The 13,232-nt window shown below is 34.6% G+C and overlaps 1 protein-coding gene across 1 annotated transcript in view; it reads left to right on the top strand.

The window, feature by feature from the left end:
* Positions 1-13,232, top strand: part of VWA8 (von Willebrand factor A domain containing 8) — a 425,342-nt gene that overhangs the window by 271,831 nt on the left and 140,279 nt on the right. The window contains exons 27-31 of the mRNA XM_012648214.1: positions 3,506-3,616; positions 4,558-4,622; positions 5,054-5,179; positions 6,230-6,339; positions 7,002-7,156. Of these exons, the coding sequence (XP_012503668.1) occupies positions 3,506-3,616; positions 4,558-4,622; positions 5,054-5,179; positions 6,230-6,339; positions 7,002-7,156 (567 nt within the window). The remainder of the gene's footprint in view (positions 1-3,505; positions 3,617-4,557; positions 4,623-5,053; positions 5,180-6,229; positions 6,340-7,001; positions 7,157-13,232) is intronic.

The raw sequence follows: 13,232 nt of genomic DNA, 5'->3' as shown, positions 1-13,232 counted from the left end.
TATCTTCACTGCTTGTACTGCTGACATCCAAAACTATGTCCCTTTTGGGGTCTACTCGGAGAAAATTGCGGCATTCAAAAGTCAGGTGACCAGGGTAGCCACATTTTTTACAGCCTGCTCTAACATTGTCCTTGTTGCAACCTGGGACTGCCATGACGGTGGTAAGAGAGGTCGCTGGAGCCTTCGCCTTTCGAGAACGGGTTTGCTTCCTCCATATACAAATTCTTTAAAAGGACCAGATTTTTAGATTCTCAGCAAGTGTTTTATTTTCTCAATAGATCCAATTATTTGGCAACATTGCTGATTAATGCTGTGTTCGATTACAATGACTTTCATCAAAGAAAATATGTTTTTCATTATAAAACTGTGCTTGACTTCCATGGCCAGCACCTTGTCTCTTGGCGTTCTTATATGCTACCTTACTTATTCCTTTGGCCACAGTCTGAACAGTTTTCCAGAAAGCTGCTTCAGCAGCCTGAGCAGACAAGCATAGCTTATCTGGATACTTCTACTGTACCTGTCTCCTGAACTACCTCCTCTTTTCCCAGAAGGATGTCTTAGCTGTCTATTTTATAATATGGCCCTGTTAGGATATCAGATCTGTTGAATTCCATATGAGCAACACAAAGCTGTGAAATTTAACAACAATTCTAGTGGAATAAAAATGAATAGACTGCCATCAATTCCTTCTTCCTCATTCTGCTCTAACTGAAAATGAAGCTAAAATATTAGAGAAATACTTCCGTGAATTCACCTATTACATGTCTTTTTAAAATAAAGCTTTGCTGCAGATGCGTTTCCCCAGTTAGTTTAAGAACTTGTTCAAAAATTCCTTGCTAAAATAAAATCTTAAGTGAGGAAAGGGAAACTTTGCTATGCCTAAAAATAAAGACCCTCCCCTTCCCCCACTCCTCCATGAGATTATTTATTACATCTGTACAAAGTTTAGAATTTCAGACTTTGGGACATTGAGGTCATCCAGAGGTTACTTTTCTCCCAGTCAAATACAAACATAATAAAATTGCTCACTCGCTTCTCCTCCCTGCCCCCCTTAAAGGAGCGCCAAAACCACAGTTACATGTACTCATGTGTGACGCAAAATTCTATTTTTAAACTCAGAATCTATCATTAGTCATTTACAGAAGGAAACCATTAACATTAAAAGGATGGAGCAACAGAACTCCTTCATGTTGCCAATTGCTTATAAAACTAATTCTAAATACAGCCATGGCTGGAAATGTATTATACATGTTTTTTGTCACTTAGTAAGATACAGTTTTTCAGTTCACTTATGCCAAGTTATGAGCATATCAGTATTAGACCCTAAAAAGGAAGAAAATGGAAAACTATACTAACTTATTTTTCTGCTTAACCATATCTGTTTAATCAACTGCTTATTCTTCTGCCTAATCATTTTTGGGGATAAAACATTATTTTTAGAACTTTCTTTTGCTTAGCAAAGTTAATATTATCCCAGATTGCTTACGTGCTAAGAATTCATGTTAATGTTGTACATATTTATCAGACAAGAAGGACTTCCTCCATTAAAAAGTATTTACTCATAAATGATTTAATCTAGAAAGGAGACTTTGTAAATTTTTAACTTACATGTTTTCTGAAGGAAAACTCTAAGATGTCAATACCATTTTCAAAACTTTCAAGTGCTAGAGAATAATACTTCTTATATGTTGATTTCTAAATGAATATTCCTAACACACATTCTTAATGGAGAATTACATATTATACAGAATGATATATTCTAAGGGTGATGTTTGTGGGAAAATTAAAGCTTTGTCAACATGCTTAGTAAAATTTTTTAATATAGCCAAGATTCAGAATATATGGTGTGAAGAAAGCTATGTTGCGCAAATACTATTTTAATTCTTGAGCACTTCAACAAGAGTAGCTCGTAAAGTAAATTTGAAACCACACTATGAGGTGCTATGTTTGCAGATGAATCATTAATCTTTTTAAATTTCTTTTTATTTCTCTAACTGGATTACATAATAAAGGGCAAGGGTCATGATTAATTCATTGTTGTATTCTCCTTTGTGCTTTAAATATAAGCTGCTCGATATATATTATGGAATAAATGAACAATTCATATTTGATTGTTTTCTATATTTTTCAAGGTGTGTTACTTCTTTGTGTGCATTGTGATTTTAATTTCCCCAAAGGAAGTTCTTCTTGAAGTGAAAAGTTTATAAGGGTTAGGATAACTAGAGGAATCCCGAATTTAAAACAAAACAAAACAAAAACAAGAAAGAAAGGAAAGATAATTGCCTAACAATGAGGCCTGACAAACAACTTATAGGTGCCTTTTTGCAAACCTGGTAATCTAATCTTCAAACGTCTTTATATTTTAACTAAAACAACCAACGTCTTTGTATCCCTTTAAAATATTTAATCTTTTCTGGCTTTCTCAGTTTGAAGTTCTTATTTCATGTGTTTCTGTTCATGTATTTCAATGCTTACGGTTTATTTCTTTTCTTAAAAAATGCTCCTAATCACAGAGAGATTACTTCATTGCATATCTGTGATTAATAATGCTGAAGAAATCTCTTGTTTGTACATTATTACAGCACCAGTTATGAAAGACCTTCAAGCTTAGTAAATTTCCAGATGAAGAAACACTCGTTACTACCTAGGTTCATGGAGTCCTTCATATTTCTTGCTAACCCATCTTTATATCTATTTTGTACCTATTTTTTTAATTGAACCTAGATTTATGAAAAGGATAAATGAGATTATACACAGTGTAAAAGAGCTTTCAACAGAGCATTCTCTAAGTATAATTTTTTTTTTTTTTTTTTGAGACAGAGTCTCACTGTGTTGCCCGGGCTAGAGTGCCGTGGCGTCATCCTAGCTCACAGCACCCTCAAACTCCTGGGCTCAAGCAATCCTTCTGCCTCAGCCTCCCGAGTAGCTGGGACTACAGGCATGCGCCACCATGCCCAGCTAATTTTTTTCTATATATTTTTAGTTGTCCAATTAATTTCTTTCTATTTTTAGTAGAGACGGGGTCTCGCTCTTGCTCAGGCTGATTTCGAACTCCTGAGCTCAAACAATCCGCCCGCCTCGGCCTCCCAGAGAGCTAGGATTACAGGTGTGAGCCACCGCGCCCGGCCTCTAAATGTAATTTTGATAAAAATAAATGAACTTTTGAAAATTATCAATCCTCTTAATTTCCTTGTTATTATATAATAAAACAGAATCATGGTTCAGCTAGCTTATATTTAGAAGGAAATGGTTTTAAGATAAAATCTTCAAAGAGAACACCTCCTGCATTACATAATTAGAAATATTTTCATAAAACCACCTAAAACTCTAAATCATATATTAAGGAAAATCATTTAGTATCTTTGTGATATCTCTTGAGCATTTCAATATTGTTGTCTTCACTTTGGTGTATCACTATAACCTTCACTCTCAGATTGCCAAGAGTCTGCTGCTTTTCTAAAAAAGGAACAAATCTTGAGCTTTTCACTGTTCTCTTTATTTTCAGAGTAATGTCATCCTGTTGTTAGATACCACTGGCCAGGCCCTTCGTCGTCTCGTCCTTCCTTTAGAAGAGGTTATATCTAAGAAACCTTCCTGGTGGAACAAGGAGGAAGCTGTAAGAAATACCAAATTTGTCCAGCAAATTGCTAAGGAGTTTCTCTAGCTCTCTAACCAGAAAGATGCGTGCCTGTCCATCCTTTTAGTGCCTTCAGTTTACTATAATGCACAAGAGAATGCTTTTATTAATATTATTCATTTGTAGATATTAATGTAATACAAAGACATAGATATAGAAACATGTGTAATTAAATATAAGTAGCTTATTTTTGTGTCCATCATACTCACATAAAGATTTGCCAGGACTGAACTAACAATAATAGAATGTTAAGAACTATTTGATTATGATATTCATAATAAATTTCTAATCATGCAGTCAATTTAACCTGTTTTCCAGTTACGTAGTTATATTTTGGATTTATGTGACAAAACCATGAGTATGATACCTGATTTCCCCTACTAGGTAAATAAATGTTTTGGTTTATTATCTAAACCAAGCTAGTATATAAACACTCTAGGCCAACCCAAGAGAATTTATTCTGCCATTCAGAAAAAGGTAATGGATATAAAACAAGGCTTATCCTCTGCCCTTGGGTAGTATGCCCAGCATACTTAGGTCTTAAAAGACCTGAAAAAAGAGATTTTTTTTTTATATATCATAAATGTATTCAAATCCAAAAAACAAAGTATAATATTTCCTATGTGTTTATGTTGCAATATAAATTCCGTGGATAACCACCAGATAACATGTTTATTTCTAAACAGTATTTGGTCTTATTTTAAAAAAACTTTTTCTGCAGAGGTTTTAGTACATAGTTCACAGTAAATTTTGAAATATAGTTTAATCCATGTTAGCATAAGAGTCTAAGAGTAGACCAACAGCTTCTTTCAGAATTACATGTTTTACACATTGAAGAACTTTAAGGAGAAGCAACTAAAGAGAGACATGACTGCATCTGACAAATTTAATGTGAATATTTTGTTTTGTTTTGTCTTTAGGAAACTTATAAAATGTGTAAAGAATTTTCGCACAAAAACTGGCTAGTATTCTACAAAGAAAAAGGGTGAGCTCTTCATTGTAGAAGATTTAAGCTAGAGTTCTTATTTTGTCCATTCTATTTCCTGTTTAATTATACTTGTTTATTATAAAACAAATATAACCAAATTATAAATGTTTTAGTGTAAAAGTAACTCTTCCCACATTACAGAATATTGGGAAACAGACATGAGAAAAGCTAGCAGCACTCACAATTCCATGACACGGCCACTACTAACATGGGAGCGGTCACTTTTCATGATTTTTTCTTATGCACACCCTGACATAGTTTAGAATTTTGTATGCCTATTTTTTTCAGTTAACATTTTTCTATCTTATTACTTACCCTTAAAAACATTCTTTTTAGGGTTGTATAATATATCATGAAATGATTATGTCATGGTCACTCAACCATTATCCTCACCATTTCCTTTCAAATACAATTTTCTTCTTTTTCAGGAACAGCCTGACTGTGCTGGATGTTCTAGAAGGGAGAACTCACACCATCTCACTTCCCATCAACCTCAAGACAGTTTTCCTCGTAGCTGAGGACAAGTGGCTTCTGGTGGAGAACAAAATAAATCAGTGAGTGGGTGGATCTGTATAGTATCTCATAGAGTGTGCTCAACCCATTTGTCAGTTATCCAACATTCATACAGTTCTGTTTTCCTTGCATCTGTCTTTTAACAATTTCAGTATTTGGCAGCATCTCTACAGGTGAGAGTTACAAGAAGGAAAGGGGGGGAGAAAATTAAAATAAATTAAATGTCGCTTCTCAGAGTATGACATTGAAATTAACAGTAAAAAATAATGACTTTTATGTATAATTCATATTTATTTGGGCTTTTTCCTCTTAACACATTGAGAATTCACTGTATTCTTGCCAAACTGGAGATACTTCAAAGTAGGTTTTCAGTTTATCCTCTTTTTGAAGAACCCCAGTCTTCGTCCTAAAGCTGTTTTCTTTTTATGACTTCACAGAACTCATACCTTAGAAGTTTCTTTTTCTTTTTGTCTTGTGTGTTCTTGTTTATGTTACGTTCGTGTTGCCTCCCCATCAGACCATACCCTTGATGGAAGGCAGTGTGTGGCACTAGGCACACGTAGAGTGCACAGTCAACTGTGAGTCCTCCTCCCTCATGTATGACATCCACTAGCTAAGCACAGGCGCCTTATGCCCCTCTGCTGACAAGCAGAAGGATTCCTGGCTATACATCTGTAGTTTAGAAATCTTAAAAGTAAGTAGATCAGGGATACTACAGTGGTAAGGGCTTCTGTCCCTTAGCTGGTCACAAATCAGAGGTCCCTGCTGGCTCATCAAAGAGTCATATCAAGAGAGGGCTCCATGATAATAAGGGTGTGCCCCATTAGAGTTGGTTTTTTTTTTTTTTAAACAGCCCTTCCTCCTATAGGAAGTGTTGGATTTTTGTTTCACATTTATTACGGCATTGTTATTGTACACTGCTCTTTAACACAATGTTGAGAAGTTCTTTGTTAATTCATGATGAAACTGAAACTGCAAATTATACTCATACTATAAAAAAGAGTCTGGGGAAGATCTAATTTTTCTTAGTCTAGCCTTTCCATTACTAGAAAAAGAAAAACTTTTCACTTACAAGTTTTGTATGTTTACAGGAAATATCTTTTAACTAAGCCTGCACACATCGAATCTGAGGGCAGTGGGGTTTGCCAGTTGTATGTGTTGAAAGAGGAGCTGCCTAGCACAGGGTTTGGAGTTACACAAGGTAAATACCATGTTCTCTGTATTTCTGTGGGTGCTGTGTGGGTGCATGCTTGTATACATACTGTCTTCTAGCATCATTCAAGGATAGCATAACCCTATATTAAGTTTATACCAAAAGAAAAAACTTAGTCACTACACTAGAAATAGTAAATAAGAATCTACCATCTTTCACATCATCATAAGGAAGCTCACTTTTTTGATATCTGTCCTCGAATTGTTTTAACAAATCAGAATTTTTATAAATATAAAATGCATTTAGGTTTCAAGTCTAATTTAGGATAGCATCTTTTCTTTTTTCCACAGACCATTAGGAAATGATTAATTCATCACAGTTTTGGGGAATAAGTAGTTTTTATGAAAAAATCTACAACATACCATTGCCAACACTGGGTTGTGTCAGTTTCACATCTTTTCTGTAGGGAGCTATTAATGATAATATTTATTGCTAATCAAATTTTGAATTCCATAAATATTTGGAGCCACTTTGGGAAGATGCCTTGATTGTTTTCTCAAACAAAATCCCATAAATGTGATTTAAAGTATTTTCTCTTTTTTATCTTGTTCTTTTCTGTTTGAGTTATTGAGAATGAAATCTTGCAAAAAATTAATTTCTGGAGCAATTTAAGGGCATATAGTGTCTAACGTTTGTCTGACACTTTTCAGAAACAGAGTTCAGCATACCTCATAAAATTTCAAGTGATCAACTATCATCTGAAAATCTAAGTTCAGCTGTGGGACAAAAGATTGCCTCTCCCAACCGAATTCTCTCAGATGACAACAGTTACGCTACAATAGTTGTTGGTTTTCCAGATCTCATGGTAAGCATCAATTCTATAAATTTTTGAATATATACTTCTTTCCTTCAAATTGACCTTGTTTGAGGGGTAATTAAAAACATAATAATTTTCAGGTAAACATTCTAGATCAAGTTTGCATTCCAAATCAGTCATTAAAGAATATATTCCACCTATATAATTTCATTATTTTTTAAAAATTAACTTTTAAAATATAATATGATGATATAACTTAGTAAGGGGAAGTGAGTATTCTCCATATGTGGGAGTTTGTGTGACACAGTTAAATGCTTCTCCTACTGGTGGTGATTTTGTATCATCATGTCATCTTAATATGTGCTCATGGAATTTGCCAATAGGCTAATAAAGTAGCAAGTCGTCTAGAATTTTTTAATGTTAAATTTGTTGGGTTGGCATTACTGTAGACTAAGTTTTTCAACACTCATGAACATCAAGACACTTTCCATTGAGTTTTGCTCTGGTTATCATATCTTTACAGCATTCGTGTTATACTATAATCACTAATGGTCTCAACTTATTTTTCTCTTGGATGGGCCCTTCTTCTAATATGTACTGTTATCTATAAAGGAGAGGCTATTTGTAATTGACTTCAGATGAAACTGAGTACCATCTACCCCTGATGGAAATGTGAGAAAATGAAATATAAGTGATTTCGGTCCAAGTTGCCTTCTAATAACCGTAGATGTAGCTCAATGTGTTTTGATTAAACATTTCATTTTCATAATTGCCTTTGTAACTTTGAGGTGGAATGATAGAATCATTTGAAGATAAAAATATGGGCTCTGCTTGATAGTATACCAATCTCATATGCCTCAAAATTTTAATGTAATTAGTGAATGGTGGATCCTTCAGGATATAAGGCATTTGAAATCCAAAACCCAGTGGATAATACGTGCCTTAGGACTTTGACATATCTTTTTCTAATTACCAAGTAAAAAGCATTTGCTATCATATTATACAACTCAGAATGAAACATTGTTGGAATACAGTGTCTACAGCATCCCTGGTTGTATAAAAGAGAGTATTTAATATGCTTTCTACAATGCTTGCTGCTATGAGTAGTAAAAATATTGTAACTTTGTTCCTGAAAGTGGAACTATTTTAAAAATTGATCTTCTAATCACCTTCTGATTGAAGAAATTAGTATAGAAATAAAATGTTACCATAAAAAGGTTAGAAAAGCTGAGTATAAGGCACTGTTTGTGTTAACCCTATAGAAATCCTTTATAGCCTATAAGACTAGTGACCTTGTTAAAATAAAAGCTGTAGCCCTGCTACTTAGTATGGTACCTACCACATAGAAGATATTCAATGAGTATTTGTTAAATGGAAGATTAGAGTCAGCTAGGCAGCCTTTCAGCCTTTATGATAACAATCATATTTTTGGGCCCCAACACAATAGTCAGGCTTTGTGCAATTCTAAACCCTTTTAGACATGATAGTTAATTTTTACAACAATTCTTTGAGGTTTAACAGATGAAAAAACAGAAACAGGGGTTATATTCTCCAGCCACAAAGATTATAAGTAATGGGATTTGATCTCAAGTGTGACTAGCCCTCTCACCCACATCCTTTCTGCCACACCACACTGCCTTTCTGCTTTTATGTGAATTTCTTTGGATTCTCTATAAAACTATCAACAAAGGGATATGCATATCTTTTATATAACTTTTTTATACAATTATCAGTGGCACCTAAATTATTATAAACTTATAAAACTTTCTTAACCTAATACCAAATAGCTATGAAAAACCTATAGCAAATATCATCATCAATAATGAAATGTTAAAAGTATTCCTTTTCTTACCAAGAATAAGACAAGGATTCCCACTGTCACCACCTCCATTGAACATACTACTGTCATAGACATGATACATAAAGAAAAAAATGATAAACTGTACTTCATCAAAATTAAAAACTTGAGCTCTGTAAAAGACACTGTTAAGAGAATGAAAAGACAATCTACAGGCTGAAAGAAAATATTTGGAAACCACATTTACAACAAAGAACTTGTATCTAGAATATATGGAGATTCTTAAAACTCAACAGTAAGAAAACAAATAACTCAGTTTTTAAAATGAGCAAACAGTAGGCTAGTGTGAGGTGTCAGAAGTCAGAGCCTAAACATGATAAGGACATCCATGGTGTGTGTTTGTGTGTGTAGTAGGAGATGACCATTGGTGATGGGCATCAAGTTCCAAGCAGGATGAAGGCGGCATCCCTGTGAGGGGGCAGCCTGGCATGGGATGTGGGAGCCCAAGTAAGGTGAGGAGGCTGTCCCTATGTGAGTGTAGCCCAGTGTGGATTATCAGAACCCAAGCAGAGAAAACAGGCATCTGCCCAGAGGGCAAAGTTAGTGGTGGAGGTGGGAGATGGATCATATATAAGGAACTTGAGCAAGAAGTAAATAGATTAAGGATAATGAAATACATTAAAGATAATGAATAGAGATTCTTTTCCCCAGTATATGTTGTTGTCTGTTTTGTCAAAGATCACTTGGCTGTAGGTAGGTAGGTTTATATCTGGGTTCTGTATTTTTTGTTCCATTGGTCAGTGTCTCTATTTTTGTATAAATACCATGCTGTTTTGGTTACTGTAGCCTTGTAGTATATTTTGAAGTCTGGTACTGTGATGCCTCCAGATTTGTTCTTTTTGCCGAAGTTTGCTTTGGCTATTCAGGCTCTTTTCTGGTTCCAAATGAAGCATGTAATTATTTTTTCTAGGTCTGTGAAGTATGACATTAATATTGTGAAGGGGATTGCATTGAATCTGTAAATCACATTGGGTATATGGACATTTTAACAATGTTGATTCTGCAAATCCATGACCATGATATGTTTTTCCATTTGTTTGTGTCTGCTGCGATTTCTTTCCTCAGTGTTTTGCAGTTCTCCTTGTAAAGATCTTTCACTTCTTTGGTTAAGTGTATTCCTAGGTATTTTATTTTCTTTGTTGCTATTGTGAATGGTGTTGTCTTTCACTTGACTCTCAGCTTGACTGTTATTGGTATATAGAAATGCTACTGATTTATGTACATTGATTTTGTATCCTGAGACTTTTTGAATTTATTTATCAATTCTAGGTGTCTCTTGGTAAAGTCTTTGGGGTTTTCTAGGTACAAGATCGTGTCATCAGTGAAGAGCAATAGTTTGACCTCCTCTTTCCCAATTTGGATACACCTTAAATCTTTCTCTTGCCTGATTGTTCTGGCTAGGACTTCTAGCACTATGTTGGATAGTAGTGGTAACAGTGGGCACCCTTGTGTTGGTGTAGTTCTTAGGGAGAATGTTTTCCATTTTTCCCCATTCAGCATGATGTTGACTATGGGTTTGTCATATATGGCTTTTATAATTTTGAGATATGTTCCTTCTATGCCAAGTTTGTTGAGGGTTTTTATCGTGAAAAGTGCTGAATTTTGTCGAATGCTTTTTCTGCATCTATTGAGATAATAATATGGTCTTTTTTTTTTTTTTTTTTTTTTGCTTATGTTTATGTGGTGAATTACATTTATTGATTTATGTATGTTGAACCATCCCTGCATCCCTGGGATGAAGCCCACCTGGTCCTGGTGGATTATTTTTTTTGATATGCTGCTGAATTCAGTTTGCTAGTATTTTATTGATTTTTACATCTGTATTCATAAGGGATACTGGTCTATAGTTTTCCTTTTTTGTTGTGTCCTATTCAATAAATGGCTCCGGGAAAATTGGATAGCCACATGCGTAAGAATGAAACATGACCCCTATCTTTCACCCCTCACAAAAATTAATTCAAGATGGATAAAAGACTTAAATGTAAAGCACAAAACCATAAGAATTCTAGAGGAAAATGTAGGAAAAATGTAGATAATGTAGATAATGGCCTAGGCAAAGAATTTATGAATAAGACCCCAATGGCAATCACAGCAACCATAAAAATAAATAAATGTAATTTGATTAAACTAAAAAGCTTCTGCATGGCTAAGGAAACAAGTTACAGAGCAAATAGACAACCTACAGAATGGGAGAAAATATTTATGAGCCATACATCTGATAAAGGACTAATAACCAGAATCTACAAGAACTCAAACGTATCAGCAAGAAAAAAACAAACAACTCCATAAAAAAGTGGGAAAAAGACATGAACAGAAGCTTTTCAAAAGAAGATAGGCAAATAGCCAATAAACGTGAAAAAATGCTCAACATCACAAATCATCAGGGAAATGCAAATCAAAACCACAATGAGATATCAGCTTATCCCTGTTAGAATGGCTTTTATTAAAAAGTCCAAAAGCAATAGATGCTGGCATGAATACAGAGAGAAAGGAACACTTACACACTGTTGCTGGGACGGCAAATTAGTACAACCTCTATGGAAAACAGTATGGAGATTTTTCAAAGAACTGTTAATAAAAGTAGACCTACCATTTGATCCATCAATCCCACTATTGGCTATCTACCCAAAGGAAAAGAAGTCTTTCTGTCAAAAAGACACCTGCACTCAAATGTATATTGCAGCATAATTCAAAATTACAAAGATGTAGAATTGACCCAAGTGCCCATCAATTCATGAGTAGATTAACAAAATGTGGTATATGTATACCATGGAGTATTACTCAGCCATAAAAAAATGATAAATTAATGCAACAATTTGGATGGAACTGGAGACTGTTATCCTAAGTGAAGTATCTAAAGAATGGAAAACAAACACCACGTATACTCTCTATTAAATTGGAACTAACCGATGTGCACACATGTGTACAGAGGGAAGTAAAACTTGGTGGAAATCAAGCAGGGAAGAGGAGGGAGGAGGGAAGGGGCAAAAACCTACCTAATGGGTATAATGAACTCTGTCTGGGTGATGGGCACACCTATAGTCATGACCCAAGCACATTACAAAAGTGATCCATGTAGCCAAAAATTTTTGTACCCCCTTCATATTTTTAAATTTAAAAAAAAGGATAATGAAATAATGTATTAAGAATAGTGAAAACAGGTTTCTAACTATTGGAGAAGGGTGTTACAGATACTAGAAGGAAAAAAACTAGAATGAATCCTATAGTCATTGGATTAGAATTGGATATATTTGTGTGAACTCATACTTTTCAATGTATTTAGGTAGATATAGAAATAAAATTAAAGGTAAATGTGAAAAATAAATGAGCAAAAGACTTGAGCAAATACTTCACCAAAGAGGATACAGGGATGGCAGGTAAGTACATAAAAAGATATTCAACATCATTAGTCATTGGAGAAATGCAAATTAAAACCATGATGAGATATTACAGCATGCCTATTAGAATGGCTAAAATATTATAAAAAGCACATGAGTATACCAAGTACTGACAAGGATGCAGAGCAAATGCAAGTCATACATTTTTATGGAAATGCAAGGGCAAACAGTAACAAACACATCCCCAAAGAAGAGCCAAGCAGAGATATTCTCCCTATTAAATTTCAAGGCTTATTATTAATATAAAATCTCAATAACTAAGATTTTATACTTAGGGGTAGAAAAATGTACATTGCAACAGAATATAGTGCCCAGAAACACATGCATGCATATATAGAACTATGTTTTATGATAGTATTACAGTGGGCAAAGTTAGTTGTATTTGGACAATTAGCTGTCTATGTGAAAAAAGGGTGAACATTGGTCCTGCCTCATGCCATTCACAAAAATAAATTCCTGATAGGTTAAGGACTTAAATATGAAAAACAAAACCTTAAAACTTTTAGAGAAAACACAGGAAAATATCTTTATGATCTTGGGAAGGATAAATACATACATGGTAAAATTTTAAAGTCAAGTAAGGAAAAAAACACAAAATTCTAGGAAAGTTAAATCTAGGGGGGACAGAGATGTGATCAGGAAGGGGCACTCCAAGGGCTTCAAAAATGCTAGTTATATTCTATCTTTATGCCAAATAGTAGATGCATAGGCATTCCTGGGTTTTGTTGTTGTTATTGTTGTTTTGAGACAGAGTCTCACTCTGTCACTCCCATAGAGTGCAGTGGCATCATCATAGCTCACAGCAACCTCAAACTCCTGGGCTCAAGCAATCCTCCTGCCTCAGCCTCATGAGTAGCTGGGACTACGG

This window comes from Propithecus coquereli, unplaced genomic scaffold, assembly GCF_000956105.1.
Source record: "Propithecus coquereli isolate 6110/MARCELLA unplaced genomic scaffold, Pcoq_1.0 Scaffold11, whole genome shotgun sequence".
NCBI lineage: Eukaryota > Metazoa > Chordata > Mammalia > Primates > Indriidae > Propithecus > Propithecus coquereli.
Note: the sequence above shows the minus strand (reverse complement) of the source record. Positions and strands in the feature narration are given on the sequence as shown.